We start from the raw sequence: 19,368 nt of genomic DNA on the forward strand, positions 1-19,368 counted from the left end.
TGCATATTCTGCAATCCAAACAAAGATGTTACTTAAATCAGCATTTGTTTTTAAATTCAGTGTGAAGAAAAAAAGTCTTTACCAGTGAAATTAAATAAAACCAAAGTATATAATTTTTCCAAAATGTTAAATCAAATAATGTTTTGTGCAACGAAAAAAACTAAGATGCTACAGCAGGTGCTTTTTAAATCAAATTAAGTCAATGTAATTTTAAGGTAAAATAAAAGGTAACACTTTAGAATAATGGTCATTAGTTAACATTAGTTAATGTATTAACTAACATGAACTAACCATGAGCAGTACATTTGTTTCTGTATTTGTTCATCTTTGTTAACGTTAGTTAATATAAACATCACAGTGCATTAACTAATGTTAACAAGATTTTAATAATGCATTAGTAAATGTTGAAATTAACATTAACAAAGATTAATAAACGCTTTATAAGTGCAGTTCATTATTAGTTAATGTTAACTAATGTAGTTAACTAATATTAACTAATGACCATTATTCTAAAGTGTTACCAAATAAAAATGATCATCCTATAGGCTACAGAACTGATAGTATTTCATTTCAAAAGTGCATGCATGTTCTTCTTTAGGCTACAAAAAGAAGTATTTCGGCTTTGTCACAAGTTAGTCTGTTTCGTTCTCATCCGATCTAACACGTGAGAAGCTGAGCTGAACAAACGCTCACTATCTACGCTTGTGCAGGCACGGAGAGTTCAGCTCGCGCAACTTCAGCTCGCGCAGGAAAGCGGTTCAGCGTATCTCGTCACTTCCCTCAGTTCTCCAGTTTCCGTTTGTAACACACAAGTGACATGTTCGCGAATGATTGCAATATAGGCGTATGTGTACGCGGGCGCACTTCCGGATAAATCGGCAGAAAAATACATAGAAAACCGGTTCCGGTTTTTGGCCGGTCAACCGGTGCATCCCTAATCATAACTGCTCCACACGGCTCTGGGGGATTAATGAAGGCCTTCTGAAGCAAAACAATGCGTTTGTGTAAGGAAAATATCCATATTTAAAGCTACACTGTGTAACTTTTTTAGTTTATTCTTAGCTAAAACACTTAGTTCTTTCAAAAATATGTGCTCATTAATGTATATTTACTTCTTTCAAGTAATAAAGTATTCTCGTAAGTTTATAATATGCCAGTTCAAAATTCTTACGCTACGTCTGACAACATTGCACACCAGTTACGCTCGTCAGACGTAGCGCAAGCATTTTGAACTGTGCGAGGCGTTGCACTTTTTCCGTAAATTCCTTTTTCATGATCCTGAGCACAAGACATTCTGGGTTTGATTCTGAGGAAACCAATAATGTTTGAAAGGTTGGTTGGATTTTACAGGTTTTTGCACTGCTTTCTCTTTCTATGTGAAGGAAATGCCCAATTACTTCTGTTTGTCTAAGTGCAGCATGCAATACAAAAGTTCCAGTGCTGGTCTCCTTCAATGCACTTTCCTAATTTCCCTAATTATCTTTTTTTCCAGTAGCAAAAGTAATTTATTTATTAGTGCTGAACTGGTAGTGTGTGAGAATTACTTTGGTACATTTCCCACAGGGGTAGTTCAGCAGGTTCTGGGGGTACTAAGAAAATGTTTGTTTTATTTGTTAAATATATATTTGTGTGAATGTTTGTTTGTTGGTGTGAATGAGACGTATTGTCTTGTGGGTAATATTTTATGCTGGTTGAGATTCCATATAAATAGTGCAAATTACTTTGGTTTAATTTTACTGTATGAATTCAGTAGCTGTTAGATCTTTCTCAGGGAGACTTTCTCTGTGTTTGTCCTTAGAAGTATTCAAATGCAAATAAGCTCAGGTGACTAATTAAACAGAGAGGAATCTACATAGTGAGTCTGTTTTACTGCCACACATTTGTTTTTAATTTAAAAGTGCATCATTGGAAGAGACACTTTAATAAAATGAATGATATCCACTATAATATGGGATAAAAGGAACAAATGTCTCTTTTGGTTTTGATAAAGAGGAATTTAAACCTTACTGTTGGACCACAGAGACTGGCAAATTACAGCCAATGAGGACGAGAGACTCCTCTGCGTCTCCTTCATGTCACACTTGCAATATATCTCTTCTTTTCTGTCTCTCTCTTGTGCCATTTGGGGTTTTTAGCTCCGTTTCTCCTCCCCTCCCTTGTGTGCATGTTATTGCACTGATAAGAGCTTCACTTTGGCAGTGGCATAATGTAATCTCCTTTTTGATGTGACCACATCGTGAAAGGATTTAGCAGATTGAAAGGAAAAGGCTATATATCTAAAATTATTAACATCTTTTTCTAGCAGAACCGCTATAAATTATTTGATTAAAATCACAGCAGTGGTCCTTTTGAAGTGTTTATTTAGAGAAGCAGAAAACTACCTGCTAAGATAAAGAGATCAATTGCCCTCCCTAGTAGTGTGAAGCCGTAAGCCATTAAATGACACTTTACAGTAACTGAGAATAAGACCAGGCACTAATTTCTTGACAGGAGATAGAATGGAGCAGCATATCACGTTTAATTACACACCTTGTGCACTGGGTCACTGCTCAGTTTAAGCAACAACATCCTGTCAGGAATCATGGACCTGATATACTGAGGAGTTGAAATGCTGTCTTAAAAAAAAAAAAAAAAAAGTGATAGCCCTGTTTTTGAGGATCTAATCGCAGCAGTTTAAAGTTATTAACAAGACCTCAAATTAAACAAAAACACTCAGGAACAAACTCTCAGACAGGAACAGAACAACCAAGCTTAGTGCAAAAACCAAAAGCAGCAGCTACAACCACAACATAGAGGGGTTTGCAATACAGATGTTGTCTTCTGAGGCAACGGCAGAACCGTATGAGGCTGGTATGAGCAGCTTTATTCCGTGCTGTCGTTTCCGCCATTGTCCCCATGTCAATTTCTGCTCGACCAGCACTTCGCAACAATACAACCTTTTTTCTGCAGTGTCTTTCAGTATGTTTCCTATAACAACGTCTGCTGTTTACGCTTTACATGGCATAAAGTCACACAAACCACTCAAGATCCGATCAGACTGAAACAGATTTCCAGAAATGCGAATTGTGTGGATTCAAACCACATATGAATGTAGCTTGAAACAGACTTCAAGTGATTTTTGGCCATTCAAACTTGCAAAATCTGATCGGATTTCAATCAGATGTGCTAGTGCTGGGCGGTATACCGGTTCATACCGAATACCGGTATTTATTTATTTTATGATATGAATTTTTAAGGATACCGCAATACCGGTATATGTCGCTTAAACAACGTTCGGAACGCGGCGCAGCGCGTCATTGTTTGAGAGGGGACCCATTTCATTGATGCACTGTAGTACTAAGAGCAGTCAGAGCACAGTTGAGATCGCATTACAGCACAGCCTATGGCTGAATCCTATACTCTCATTCACTATTCCCTAAATTATCACTTTATTTGAAGGAGTGAATGAAAACGTGCGTGAAGTCTGACAGCGTTGTGTATACATCGGCTGTACACTCGTTATTGCGGTGCAATGGGATAGAATGAGTGCACTCAATAACGTCCACTAGGGTTTAGGACACCAGTGCTACAAAGCGCTGTCCCCTCCAAATAATGCCATTGAGGTTGCTATTTGAGGTTATAGGGGGCAATTTTGTATTCAGCCCTTGATTACAGTGGAGAATTGAAATTACACGCGGTGCGCGAGAGAGAGCGGTTTCTGCGCTGAGCGCCGTGATAACAACGCTCACCACATGGATCATATAGCACTGATATAGACCGGAGCGAGCGCGTTTACATTTTTTATATTTCATAAACTGTAGTGCTCTAGACATGAACCAGAAGCGTGTATGCGCGCATATTTCATCACGTCTTACTAAAATGAAATGTATGCACTGGATTACACTGATACAACCGTATGTCTGATCACGAACGCGCTGACACGATGGATACTACTACACAAAAGACAATGAATGATGTAAGTTAATAAATAAACTGACAATTCAAAGAAGAATGGGCAGAAAAGTAACTGCTTTATTCTTTCTGTGTTTAACTGATGTGTGTCATTCGTTCAGAGAGTGCTCTTAAGAGCGTTTCTCTTCGTTTGGGCAGTTTGTTGTTATATAGGGTTAGATTTTTTAAATGCGTTAAGGTGCCCTCAACTCAACTTTTAATATTCAGGTGTCTGTAAGTATGACTCTGAGCGTGTTGCAGTTCTGTGTTTTATTGGTTGTTGTCTCTCCACAGCATCATTTTGTGGGGCTTTGTAAACCTGTATTAACTCTAGTGTGTAATTTTTCTACAATATTCACTCGTCATGACAGTAAAATAGGGCATTCTAGTTAATCTTTTGCAGTATTTACTCTCTCAATCAGTAGAAAATGTGATTAACACCTTGTCATGCATAGGGGAAAAAAAATACCGTCAGATACCGTGAAACCGATATAATTTAGAAAAATACCGCGATATAAATTTTTGGTCATACCGCCCAGCACTAAGATGTGCACAAAAATCAGATTTGGACAGAGGTAAACAAGGAAACTAAATGAACATCAGGTGAACTTAATTAGTGATTAACTGAAACACACATGCATGGAACAGAGACGGAATCGAACCGAACCAAAACAGAATACACGTTACATTGCACCCCCTGCATTATTGCACGGCTTGGCCACTGGACCCAGGGAGATTACTGACCGATGGAGCTTTCAGTGGAGACCCAGGCGGAGCCGTGGGATTGCAGGGGACCTTGTGTTGATGCTGGTCCTGGAGGGCAGGGTGGAGCCGGAGCGACAAGCTTCCGAGGTGGAGCTGGGACAGCAGAGGACTGAGGCGAAGATGGAGCGACTGAGGACCAAGTTGGAACCAAGGGAAGGAGGAGCCCGACAGCTGAAGGGATGGAGGGACGAGGTGCAGGTGAAGGACCGGAAGTGAAGCAGGAGGGATGAGGAAGCCTGGTGTAGCCAAGGGGACGATGACCCCAAGTAGAGCCAAGGGAGGGCAAAGCCACAATGGACTGCTCGACAGGCCTAAGAGGAGTGGAGGGCACAGATTTTCTAGGTGGAGCTACTGGGTTCGACCATCCAGTGCTAGACGGCGAAAACTAAATGTGAATTTAGCAAATACTAAACACTAAACTTAATTAGTGATTAAAGGGGTCATGAATTGAGAAATCAACTTTTCATTCAGCGATTGATGTATAAAAGTTAATCGTGATATACGAATATCCTGTACGTTTCGAGCTGAAAACTTCTTTGTTATTCAAAGAAAAGCTTTTACTGACACTAGGCCCAACAAACGCTCGATCTCAGAATGTGCTAAGCTGTGACGTCAGAGTGTGGTGAAACACCACCTCAACAGAAGAAGAAGTACGCCTGATTCTGTAACCCCGCCCACCGACTCGTGCAAGAAATGCAACATAAATAATTAAATATTGCTTTGTTACAGATCGTTTGATATTTATTGATTATGCGTACGTGTCTAACTGAACATAACTTAGCATGCTGTCACAGGCTGGTGAATCCTTTATTTGAGGTGTTGTTGGTTCATTGTGCTGCGATTCGGGATCAGACTAGAACATTTATGGACCAGGGCTCGCAAAGGCCAACGTCCCGGTGTTTTCCAGACAGGCTAGAAAAACGTAAGCCCATGGGCAGGCCAGTGAATCTTAAATAGTGAAATAACATTCCTTTCTTGATGTACACTCTAAAAAAAAAAAAAGGTTCTATATGGCACCAAAAATAGTTCTTGGCTCGTAATCATAGGGGAACCTTTTTTAGTGCTATATAGCACCATTTTTGGTGCTTCAGTGGTTCTTCAGCGGTTCTTCAGAGGTTCTTCACCGGTTCTTCAGAGGTTCTTCACCGGTTCTTTGACTAAGGTGCTATATAGCACCTCTGAAGAACCACTGAAGCACCAAAATTGGTGCTATATAGCACTAAAAAAGGTTCCCTTATGATTACGATACTTTTTTTTTTAGAGTGTACGTTGTTCACACTCTTGACTTTATATTTGAAGGAAAAATACAATCGCAGAAATTTTTATCATTCTGATTTGTCTGACTCTGCAGTTAGGCTTGTGCATGCGTGTGTGTGTGTGTGTGTGTGTGTGTGTGTGTGTGTGTGTGTGTTAGTGATGCATGGTTCGCGGTTATACCCACCGATCGGGCGGGCCAAGTAATAAAAAATAACATTCCAATGAGTTGCAGATTGATGAGAGATAAATCATTGTGTTTGTTTGATAAAGACATTTTGCGAGCCCTGTGGGCGAATCATTATTCCGGTTGCCGTTTCCCACACGCTTTCAAAACAATTCCTCACATATACTCACGGGGAGACGGAGCTCATTATAATATGCAAAACTTATCCAATCATAGCAGTGGGCGTTTACTTCCAAGTCTTCAGTGCGGCATGCCCATAAAAACCGAGCGTTCCATGAGAGAGGCTCAAAATCAAGGTAGAAACTTTACTTATTACTTATTCATTATAATGTTTTTGAATGTAAAAACCATGCATACGTCATTAGTTGACCTCAGTATATATATATATATATATATTTTTATTTTTTTATTTTTTTGATCCCTTTAACTGGCACACACTAGGAAACTAGGTCAACATACATATGCATGGAACAGAAACAGAACCAAACCAAAACAGAAAATACATGCTACACATACAAAGTTATATTTTATTGTTTAATGTTATAATTTATTTGCTTGTCTGTAGTTGTCTATATAGTTTTGCTATATAAAAGTGCATTGCATTGCTGCCTATCTAGAGCATATAAATGCAGTTAAGTTTCCAGTTTGGTTCTTGTAGTCTATTTAAAGTAAATATATATCAAAGTAGTTGTCAGGCTTGTTTGGCACGAAATATTGCAGTAATGTAATATTCTTGTTTCTAGATAGTGGTTTGTTTTTCTTGTAGGTATTTTGAAGAGAACAGATTGGCCATTTTAAAACTACTTCCATCTTGGGTGAAAAGTCACTGCTTCTAGCAATTTGTAACTGGCCATATGCTCCTCTTTCTAAAGCCGTGTGTGTGGGTTTGTGTGCATGATAGATGTGTAATGATTGTCTTACATGTTCAAATCTCTGAGCTGTGTGTGTGTCCCTTCAAGGGGGCTATTAAGCATTACAGCTCATTATCGAGCAGTCGTTGATTGTGGACAGTGTCCGGCATTCAAAACTCTACTGCAATGCTAACTGCATCTGCACAATCACATTGAATTAAAAGATAAGACTTCTCTTTTTTTATCACAAGATTACAGGATGTAATGTACAAACACTCTCACGTACGCCTACAAAAACTCACACAACAAAACTCGCTTATGGTTACAATAATGGGGATGGTAATTACATTGACTAAAACATGAGAAATGTGAAAAAAAATATGCATCTTTTTTTCACACAAGCACACATTCACATACATCCATTGAACTGTTTTGTTTTATTGCATGTGCAAGAGTTGGATATTGTGAAATAAATCAAAAGCAAGATTTATCTTTGTGTTGTATGTTTTCTCTGAACTGTAATGAAATCAAGTCAAAAGGTCATGTCATATCTTTCATTGGCAGACATGGATTCCTGAATTAAATTTCTGCATAACACCACCCCATGAATTGTGTGTTTTTGGCCACCTGCAACTTCATACAACAAGAACACAGAGATTGAGGCTTTTTCCATCCGATTAAGGGCTCTTGAATAGGTTATTTGGGCATAGAAACATCTGGTCAGATAAAGAGATACTCACCTCAGACTGTTGCTCAGATATTGCTTTTTCATAGCTCATATAGACACCAGTGAAACTATGGCTGGCACACAGCTGCCATTTCAATTTGGATGTGTTGATGATTAATTTAAAATAAAATTGTATTTAAATATGACACGTTAAGTTTGACTTATAATTAGTTTATGCTCTAAGTTAAAGTAAATTTTTTTTATACATACTACCATTCAAAAGTTTTGGTGTCAACAGCAAAACTGTTTTCAATATCGATGATAGTAATACAATTTCTTGAGCATCAATTCAGCTTATTACAATGATTCTGAAGCATCATGTGACACTGAAGACTGGAGTAATGACTGCTGAAAATCTAGCTTTGCCATCACAGGAATACATTCCCCAATCTTTTGAACGGTGGTGTATGTCTTAATGTTAGAAGATGTCTCTTTCCTCTGTAATCCTCTGGAATATTACCTCACACATAAATCATGTTATTTTAGACTTCCTAAGCCCTGAACCTGTGCTCCACATTGGATGGATGCTGCTTCCATTGAGCCATTTGAAGGTATAATGTGTCATTTTTGGTCCATTTGTTTTTGTGTGAAAGTTGGTTTTATAGTCTGCCTAGTGTGTTTTGACCTTTTCAAGATTGGAGCAGAAAAGTAATGTGAAAGATCAAACCATCTCATATTCATATTCACTGTTACACTGATTAAAATGTTATAAAACAAAACATTAATCTGTAATGTTTTAGAGCTACTGTGCTGTGAGAGCACCCGTGGACACGGTTTCCAATCGTAAAGCACAGCAAGTGTAACAGCTAAACTTCAACTCATTAATTATTTGGCTGTTAAAGGCCTTTTACCTCCATTCAGCATGAGAAATGGAGGTTCACCATGAATGTGAATGAGAACAGAGTCCAGCAGACTTGTTCAATGTTCTGAAACAAGATGAGATTGTTAACATTCCATGCGGCATGTCACTGTCTCCATATGAGATGCATGCAAAAAAGCAATGCTATGACAATGTGGTAATTCACTTAACTTACATTCTCTATATCAAACTCAAATTAACATGGCAATATTTCTTGCTCACTTGGTGCAATATTTGGTAATCTCGTTGTCGCAAGAGATGATGAGCAAGGGGGCTCATTACCATATAAATGTGTTCCAGGCTTCTCTTGTTTTATTTGGAAGATATGTCTCCTACAAGTTCAGGAGCAGTTTGCTTTGTAGATCTTTCAGGATTTTGTTTGACCTTTGTAAATAGGGGGAATAAATTGAAAGTCACAGGCCAGTCTGTAAATACATGATTCAGGTATCATGTGATTCATCATTCTCTTTTTCTGGCTTTTCCTTCTTTCTGTCAGATATGAGGGGTCCTCCAGGCCACTGGATGTCATATGGTCGCCCGTGTGCTGAACGTGCTGTGTGGAACCCCAAATTCTGTGTGGTCACCGACTATCAAATGCTGCTGCTGGACAGAGAGGAGGTATTACGCACACAGACACAGAGAGAGCCTTTTCTCATTTTTAACACATGCCCTTATATATTTCAACATATGCCATTGAGCCAATCAAGTGGACAGTGTTAAATACAGGTGTAAACAGAGTTTGTTGCAACTCATAAGGTACAAAGCATAATGTAATAACTGCACAATTTTATTTTTTTCATACGATCACTGAAACCCCATTCGGTGATGGTCAGAAATGCTTCTGATCACATTGCATCGGTCAAATATTTTGGACAGCTATGCCTGTATTGGCACAGGTTGTGTGAATCACATCCAAAGTTTAGTTAATATAGCTTAATATATTTTTTATGGTAAGATTTGTACTTCTTTACACTTAATGAAGAAAATAATGACTAGACACTTTATAAATTACACTTTCATTTTGTATTTTTGCGCAGAAACTAATTCTAAATGTAAAACAAAAAAAATACAGAGTGAGGAAAAATAAAGGAAAAGGCAGAAGAGGGTAGTATTATCTGCTGGTTGTGAGATTAAACTAGTGCAAGCACATGAGAGCGAATAGCGTGTAGCTGTGTGTAGTTTGTCATCGTGACGTGTAGAAATGCGGTGCATCAGCAGGCTGCCTGAGCTCACTTTTCACCGTGGCAGCCAAGACACACGACATTTCACAGGGACAATCAATATATGGCCCACACTTGCAAAGAATATATGCTGTGTACCATGGTCGATAAAGAATTTTCCGTTCCCCCATAGCTCACGCTGTATGTCGAAGCCTCTGTTATCAGCCAGAGAGCAGCGCTGTAATAAATCTCCAGCCATCTATTAGTGGCCTGACAGAGCAGTGGTGAATGATTCTCTGCTGAAGGAGGATCAAGAGACAGATTCTCTCCTGGCAATGCCAGATCTTTAATGCTGTGAGCAATTTGTTACGGTACTATGTTTTTTTTTTTGTAGTTGTAGCAGCTGGTTTACAGAAAGATTCCTAGATGTTACTACTGAGTTGGAGTGATTTTCCGGGGGCATGCACTTCTGGAATAATTTTTTTAAAAATAACATCTTAAACCATGACTTCTGGCAAGTTTTGTGGATAGAAATAGACATTTAGAACATTAAAATCCAAATTAAACTTTTCATTAGTTTAAAAGGTGACTAGCTTACATAGCCTATTTTACTTCACTAACCTCCAGGGATGTGCAGAAGTTTCTAAGGGGCAGGGGCTCAAATGTAAAAAATAAAAAAAGTTTTGTGTGTGTGTGTAAAGTTTGGATACTATTTTATGTTTTTGCTAAAAGTATCTTAATCAAAGTATTTAATCAAAAATATAGAAAGTAATTTTCTCTTTGCCTTTTGTTGTTTGATTCACATTAATGGCTCAATCGTCAGCAGGTTTATTAGATGCTGCCCCTTTAAGACCAAATGGAGATAATCATATCATTCTCCCATTGATTTCTCCCAACTATTTACGCCCATTTAAGATCAATTGTGTTTAAGTGAATACTCTCCATGCCGGTCATTTTGAGATATAGGCTATTTGTTGTGTATTTGATGGTTTAGTCGCGCACACGAAGCAAGTCGGTCCGTTCCGCAGCGTGCGCGCACACACACACACACACACACACACACACACACACACACACACACACACACACACACACACACACACACACACACACACATACCCCCGCCTTGAACTTGGAAACGGCGTCTATTGCGCGGATTATTGTGCTTTTAATTTTATCAAACACGTCCTGCAATTTAGCCATAGTGGAGAGAGCATTTGACACCAATCACAGATTGTGCTGAATCTGACGTTTAATGCATGTTTGGGGAGAAATGACAGCGCGCGCTGTGAAGGGAAGGAAGTTGAGCTAGACGGAACGCGGGTATATTTTATAATAGTTTTACCTCATATCCTCTTTTCATAGTCCTTGGGGGAAATAAAAATAAAGCGAAAATAAGATTAATATCACAGCCCTAAAGTGTAAGCAGACTACATTTTTGTTTAGTTCTCTGGCCATCGTCTCGAACGTCAAGATGACGTTGGCTGTTGTGCTTTTACAGTGTGTAAGTGAATGTCGTGATATTACTGATAATTTGAAGATTTTGCAGCGGTGCTGAAAATCCATTGTGAATACATTGTAGGGGAAACACTGTAAAATGCCCCCCCACAGTCACCAGATCTCAACCCAATAGAGCATCTTTGGGATGTGGTGGAATGTGCATCCCACAAATCTCCATCAACTGCAAGATACTATCCTATCAATATGGGCCAACATTTCTAAAGAATGCTTTCAGCACCTTGTTGAATCAATGCCACGTAGAATTAAGGCAGGTCTGAAGGCGAAAGGGGGTCAAACGCAGTATTAGTATGGTGTTCCTGATAATCCTTTAGGTAAGTGTATGTTGCGAGACACTGAACAGTAGCCTGGATGCCAGCCGAATTTAGCCCCGCCCACAAAAATGTTTGCTCGGGCAATTCGGTCTGGACTCGCTCCATAGAGGAGTAATTATGCCCGAACAGAAACTGTTCGGACCAATGAAATTGTCAGGGCGGGCTTTAGACGATGATGGACAGATGATCAACAGTAACGTAATCATCCACGTCATCGAAGGCTCTTGGGTTCAATTTGCTCTTATCCTAAACGGAGAACTTGTTCGTATATGCATTCACCTTCACTATTTCTCTCAGAAACGATGATCGTGTTGGTAAGTACTCTGTGTATCCTTAAATGATTTTATTACTGGCAAAGATCGTTTACACTCATCTTTTTCTTGTAACGTTACTTAATCCAGCGTGCGTGCAGACAGGGTTGCCAAGTGTTTTTGCAATGTCGCGCACAATTGCTACTCAAAACTATAGCCCAAAACAATAACTTCCCGGGGGGTTCTCCGGAAAAAAAATGGCGTTTGGTTGGCAAAATATGTTATTTTGGCAAGGTTGCCTGCTAAAATTCGCATTCCTTGGTTTATATAATCACATAATTGGGGTCGCTTCAACCCGCGGACATGGAGAAAAACACGGACTTGGCAACACAGTGCAGTTGAGTTCTGTTGACATTTGACAACTAACGTTATGCGTCGCTCCGTTGCTCTGATTGGTTGTGGGTCTATCCAATTGAGGTCTTTCCTGGCTCGGTTGAAACACGCCCCATAATCAAAGCTCAATGGAGCGGTACCAGACTCATATTCTGACTAGAATTGAGTATGGCCACGCCAGGCTAACTGAACAGGGAAGCGGTCAAGTGAAAAAAGAACGAATGACTCGAATGAGAAGACTTGAGAGATTAACTAATCTTTTCTGTTTCCGGTGACTGCGTAGCCTTGCATATGGGGCTGGGACTTGATGAACGAATGACTCAAACCTGAAGACTCGAGAGATGAACTAATAAATTCTGTTTCCGGACTGCATGCATTGCATATGAGGCTGTCACGGCCCAGATCAGACATGATGACGGAACTAACGGCTCATACCCGAAGACACGAGAGATGAACTAAACTTTCCAGGGAACAGACGTGATTAAATGTGAAATGACAAAAGAAAGAACGATTTGGATCGGGAGGTGAACTAACAGACTGCATACATAGCCTGAAGACCCAGCTTAAGCAATTAATTAATAATTTCTTTTCTCAAAGTTTGGCCATGGCTGCATTAGCTTATAGTTTCTTTTTTATTCCAAAAGTACTAAATGTGTTGAAAAATGTAGCATGTAACATTTTAATTAGATTCTGCTGAAATGACTTGAAAAAAGATTTGTTCATTTTGCTTAATGAGATTCAAAGATCCGAGTCAGTAAAATGATCCGAGCTTCACACTACTACTGTGTTCTGAATTCTTTGGGCGGGGCTAAAACGGGGGCTCAATGACACACTGGAGCCACTGAGCATATGGCCCCTCCCCCAACACTATCATAACTGTCGATGACGCACTGGAGCCACTGAGGCTGGCCGATCATAACTACAGCACATCCGCATCAGCTCGATCGCGAGTTACTGCCAGTACCGTTAGTTATACAGCCTAAAACTTACAAAACAAAAACGATGATATCAAGAAGAGGTGGATTCATTTTGTGAACACCTACCTTGATGGAGAACTGAGGATCACCACCAACTCCTGCCTCTGCTGTGACTTTACACCGGATAGTTTTACAAACTTTCATCTGAGACAACCGGGATTTACTGATAATCCACTGCAGAATGAGGGCGAACCGATTAGCTCCCGCGCCGACCTTCATCCTCCCGTCCCGCCGACATCTGGTGCCATCGTGAACATTGTTACGTGAGTGAACTTGTGTGCTTACGGCAGCTTTCCCGCGAGTGGGTGTGATTTCAGCGCCAACAGCGGACAAGCCCCCAGCGTTTGAGAGCAGAGAATGCTGCTAATTTTTTCAAGATTTTGATAAGCTATTTTATTTACTTGGTGGATTTTTTTAATGATTCAATGCTGGGTGGTTAATAAAACATTTGTCTGTGGTATGACAAACTCAGAACACACATTTAATTTTGACTTTACAGGGACTTTAACAGATTATATTGGCACCTTTAAAAAAACTAATGATGTTTTATTAACAAAGTTCGGGAGGAGCACGTTCAGATAACGAGTGGAGAGCACTCAGCCAATCAACAATAAGAGATATATATATTCAGTAGTCTTACCTCCGTTTGTTTATAGTTTATCTGCATCCCTCCACCACCCCTTCTCCACACTTTTAGTTCTAACCACTTGCATACACAGGAAAAGTACTCTGGATTCGGGCCAAATTCCGAGCTCTGAACCCTCCCCCCGGACAGCACGGCAAATACGCATTAACTTTACTCCCTCTAAATTATATGTAAGTGTGACATAAACAGTGTTTTCTTTTTCCACAATTACTTGAAAATTGCTATCGTTGTGTATTAATTTAAGCAAAAATATCGAGCATGTTAAAGCACTGATTAAATTTACAATATTTAGAAATTACAATATATGGAAAATTTGGCAGGTTTGTTTGCTGATTTAGAGTTGGCGTCATCTGAAGTCCTCGCAGGGGTTGGGATCATCTCTTCACAGGTGTTGGGTCATCTGAAATCATCGTAAGAGGCTGGATCCAAACAGGAGATGGCGTGCTATAATTTATGCCAAACCCTTTTGCACTGTATATGTTGTTCTATTTACTTCAGATCACTCCCAAGGTCACACAGGTCAAGAAAATAGTCAGCTCATAGGCTGGTGCTAATATAACAAGTAATAAAATTAATCCAATTTTACTCGCTTCATATTTTTAGTATTTGGCAAATATCACAGTTATGAAACTAAAATGACAGTGTTGTAAAATGGTTTGGACTGTCAGTTAAACCAGATTACTGTGGCTGAAATTGAATGTGGACTGTTTCTTGAGGGCAAATACACTGTTGGCAATAACAGTAAAAGCACACTAGCACAGACTCAAGAGAATGCATGCTCAGAGAGTTTGGTTTTTACATTATAAGGGTTGAATGTGTGCTGGAAACACGATTCTGGGAAGGTAAGCAAGGTCATATTGACAGTCAGAGGTGTCCAGATCTTATGCTGAATTCCCCAGAGTTAAGCTCTCGCTTCCTCTTTCTCCTTCTGTCTTTCTCTAAATCTTCATGCCACCATCTTTTTCACCTGCAAATAGTAAGGGAATTAAGAAAATGTTCTTGCTATAAATATTTTGTACTGTCCACAAAAATATATATTTGCATTATTATTTTATTTTTTATTGAAAATCTATTTGTTGTCCCTATGATGGGATCTTTAGCTGCCTTTTTTGCATGATTATGACATGCCATTATACCGGTATATGAAATAACAATATACATGTTCAATAAGTAATTTAAGTCACTAGAAGCGCTTTGTGTCCATCTGTGTGCTTGTCTTGCTGCATATGATTGTCTGGCCGACTTGTATGGGGACATGGTGGTGGAAAAAAAATATGAGATGTGAGGAAAAAAAAGTAAATTATTTTGCGTTCTCTCGCTAATGATTTCATTCTCCGAGAAAGTTTGCGTTTGCTCTCAAAACCTTTGCTTTCCCCCGAGAATCTTTGCGTTCGCTCACAAAACCTTTGCATTCCCCCATGAAACATGGCGTTCGCTCGCAAAACTTTTGTGTTCATCTGTGTAACTTTGTTAGCTTGCAAAATGTTTTGCGTTCCCCTGGGAAACTTTGCGTCCGCTCGAGAAACTTTGCATTTGCTCACAAATCCTTTGCATTCCTCCGAGAAACTTTGAGTTCGCTTGCTCGCAAAACCTTTGCGTTCCCCCAAGAAAGTATGAGTTTGCTCGCAAATTCTTTGTGTTCCCCCAAGAAAGTTTGCATTTGCTTGCAAAACCTTTTGCGTTCCCCAAGAAACTTTGCGTTCCCCCCAAAAAATTCACGTTCGCTTGCAAAACTTTTGTGTTCACCTGTGAAACTTTGTTAGCTCGCAAAATGTTTTGCGTTCCCCTGGGAAACTTTGCTTTCGCTCGAGAAACTTTGTGTTTTCTCACAAATCCTTTGCGTTCCTCCAAGAAACTTTGAGTTCACTCGCAAAATGTTTTGCGTTCCCCCAAGAAACTTCACGTTCGCTTGCAAAATGTTTTGCGTTCCCCTGAAAAACTTTGCATTCGCTCGCAGAATTTTTGTGTTCGCCCGAGAAACTTTGTGTTCACTTGCAAAACTTTTGCGTTCCCCAAGAAACTTTGCGTTTACCCAAAAAACTTCACATTCGCTTGCAAAAAGTTTGTGTTCACCTGTGAAACTTTGTTAGCTCGCAAAATGTTTTGCGTTCCCCTGAGAAACTTAGCGTTCGCTCACAAATCCTTTGCGTTCCTCCGAGAAACTTCATGTTCGCTCACAAAACTTTTGTGTACCCCCAAGAAACAGCGTTTGCTCGCAAATCCTTTGCGTTCCGCAAGAAACGTTGTATTCGCTCACCAAACCTTTGCGTCCGCTCGAGAAACTTTGCGTTTGCTCACAAATCCTTTGCATTCCTCCGAGAAACTTTGAGTTCGCTCGCAAAATGTTTTGCGTTTTCCCAAGAAACTTCACGTTCGCTTGCTTGCAAAACCTTTGCGTTCCCCCAAGAAAGTATGAGTTTGCTCGCAAATTCTGTGTTCCCCCAAGAAAGTTTGCATTTGCTTGCAAAACCTTTTGTGTTCCCCAAGAAACTTTGCGTTCCCCCCAAAAAATTCACGTTTGCTTGCAAAACTTTTGTGTTCATCTGTGAAACTTTGTTAGCTCACAAAATGTTTTGTGTTCCCCTGAGAAACTTTGCGTTCGCTTGCAGAATTTTTGTGTTCGCCCGAGAAACTATGTTCACTTGCAAAACCTTTGCGCTCCCCCAAGAAACTTTGCCTTCGCTCGCCAAACCTTTGTTTCCCCAATAAACTTTATGTTCACTCACAAAATCTTTTGAGCTCTTTTTCTCGGGGAAACGCAAAACATTTGCGAGATATTTTTTCAGTCCACCAATACTGAGGCAAGGGCCAAGTGCGTCTTTTCCATCTTTTCTCCTCAAGCACTTACCGGACTGACCCTCCAACAATTGAAAACTTGTGCTGAAAGGAGACAGATTGAGGAGAAAGGAAGAGAGAGAAAAGGAAGGGGCTTCGTAGACTTAAATCTGTTCGATTTAAATGAAATATATTAATCATGAGATGAGAGGCAGCCAAATATGTGCTCAATTGTGTCTTTGTTTCTCTTTTATGTGTCCCGTTCACAGATACACCCTCTGCTCCTACAGGGGAACAGGACTGACACCTGCAAATCCAGACTGCTGCGTCGCACCATCAGTGTTCCTGTGGAGACGCAATTCCCTGAATTCCAATGCCATCTCTCAGTGGTCAACAGTGAGTGCACTATTATTAACCTACATATTTCTAACAAAGCCGAAGAACTGGTTCTTGGTTCTTGGTTCGACAATCTTGGTTCTCCTATGGTCATAGAAAACTTGGAAATATCAGGGAATTTAAAAATGTTGATTGTAGTTTTCTAGTAGTGCTCTGCTCTTAAATAATTTCATCCACTAGAATTAACTCTTAGCTCATAAAAGAAAAGATATTTTTTCAGTAATTTTGAATAATTGACAAAGTTGTACAAGTATATCATAAAGTATAAAGACATCATTAATCATAATTATTAGATATTGGTCAAACTACCTCTGATACATATTTGAAAATAAAGACATAAACATTTACTGTTTACTGAAGAGAGCAAATATATACAGTAATAGTTGTACTTGTTGCATAGAATTACTTTTATTTAAAGAAATTATTCTTGCACTTGTGGCCTGTCATTTTTATTGAAGCCAGCAGGGGAGGATGTTGGCTGCAATATTCAGTCTGTGTTGTGTTCTTCCAGTTTGGACTACCTTTTATACTTATATTGTTTATTCATTTTGTTTACTTTTTTTGTTAACGTTTATATTTGACGTGTGCCCACTTTATTTGGCTGATGTTGTTTTGTACAATTTGACGGGCCTACCAACGGATGTTGTATTTTTCCCATTGCACATGCTTCTGCAAACTCTATGAGATGTTCTCACAAATATAGTGAAACAAATTGTGTTCGTGTGTGTTATGTAAATTGCCCCCCCCCCACCCCATTTGTATAGCAGTATACTGGACATACAAGCATTTATTCAGATTTATTAATAAGATTTAAAGGGGTGGTAAAACACATTCTTTTGAAGGCTTGACTGTGTTTGTGGGGTGCACTGTAACATGTGTTCATGCTTCGTTTGAAAAAAAATTGCCTTATTTTTCATAAATTTGACCTTTATTCTACACTGCTCTGTCCCTCCTTGTAAAACGGTCTGATGCTTTCCGGGTTGTATGAAGCCAGTCCCTCAAAAATATGCAGTGGGCTCAGATTGGTTAGCTGGCCCAGTGTGTTGTGATTCGCTAAACGCCTAGTGCACGTATGTCGGAAACGTCACGCCCCTTACCGGAGGCTGTGCTTTGGTCAGTGTTAGAAACAACGGCGTCAATAAAACCATACCAATCTGAGCCCGAATCAGACCCAGAACATTTGAGTGAAGATGATCGAGCAGAACCTGTTCAGTCCTCAAGAGTAAAGACTGCGGATCTATAATCGCTACTGAATGGCACTTTAACTTTTGTATTTTTAGAACGATTATAGCCAAATATCTGTCGCAAGAACAATCCAAAACAAACACTAAGCACTGGCTTTAACTAGTAAGTTAGCCAAATCACACACAGAACCATGTTTAGCATGCCTGTAGATAAACAATACATAAAAGCTCTAATCAAAGAATCATTTACACTAATGTCAGGTTCGCTGTTGAGATTTTAACGTTAGTGTTTGTAACGTTAGGTGTTCGTCGGATAACGTTAAGTATGAATGAGCATTTAACAGACTGGTTTGCAGAACAGTGTTGTCATCTGTTTACTTCCTTGCTACAACCTATTACAGGAAAACACATCGATGAAAAATAAATCAGACTTACAGGTTGTGGCCCGTGAACAGCTTCTGTTTGTAAATCCAGCTTTCAGGACAAGCCGTTGTGCATATCCTGTATTGAACTCGCGAAGTTTGTGGAAGTTTGTGTTGTCCTCCGTGAAATGTGCAGCGCGCGCGTCATGCATCCACGCACCGGCAGTGTTTTTTTCACGCAGCTGACGTTGTGCAAATCTGGTATTGAAATCGCGAAGACGGTGGATGTTTTCCTCTGTTAGATGTGCTGCAGGGAGCCCTGCGCGCGCCTGATTCCCCGCTGACTCAAACACACGTGCATATAACATGCTGTGTGTTAAACGCTCTGCAACGCACCCCTGTCCCAAGGAAGGCTGAACAGAGCAAGTACCCCAGACCTGCAATCCGGATGAAAATAACAGCGTTTCCTCGGCATCGCGGCAACAACACTCCAGCCTACTATACCACAACAGCGCCGTGATACAAAATGGCCTCACCCCCCCTTATTTAATATTCTCGGAGGAGGGGTTTATGTAAATATTGAGCCTGTTGATGTCACCAACCCTGGAGGAATGTGTGTAGTCGCCTACTGGCCGTTTGCTGTAGTTCTTAGAAACTGATTTCTTTAAAAGCAAATATCTCCCTTTGCTTTAAACTTTGAACGTTGTAACTTTGCAGATGTTGTTTATGCTCAAGCAGCAACATTACACGTTAGCTAAAGTTAGAATAGTGAAATCGTGGTTTACCACCCCTTTAATAAGACAATGACACAGATGAGCT

The 19,368-nt window shown here is 39.8% G+C and overlaps 1 protein-coding gene across 1 annotated transcript in view; it reads left to right on the forward strand.

Moving 5' to 3' along the window:
* Positions 1-19,368, forward strand: part of LOC307125411 (uncharacterized protein) — a gene marked incomplete at both ends in the record, with an annotated part of 87,300 nt that overhangs the window by 42,927 nt on the left and 25,005 nt on the right. The window contains 2 exon segments of the mRNA XM_079815263.1: positions 9,070-9,191; positions 16,877-17,003. Coding sequence (XP_079671389.1) covers positions 9,070-9,191; positions 16,877-17,003 — 249 coding nt within the window.

Source organism: Gobio gobio, assembly GCF_949357685.1.
Source record: "Gobio gobio genome assembly, chromosome: 4".
Classification (NCBI taxonomy): Eukaryota; Metazoa; Chordata; class Actinopteri; order Cypriniformes; family Gobionidae; genus Gobio; species Gobio gobio.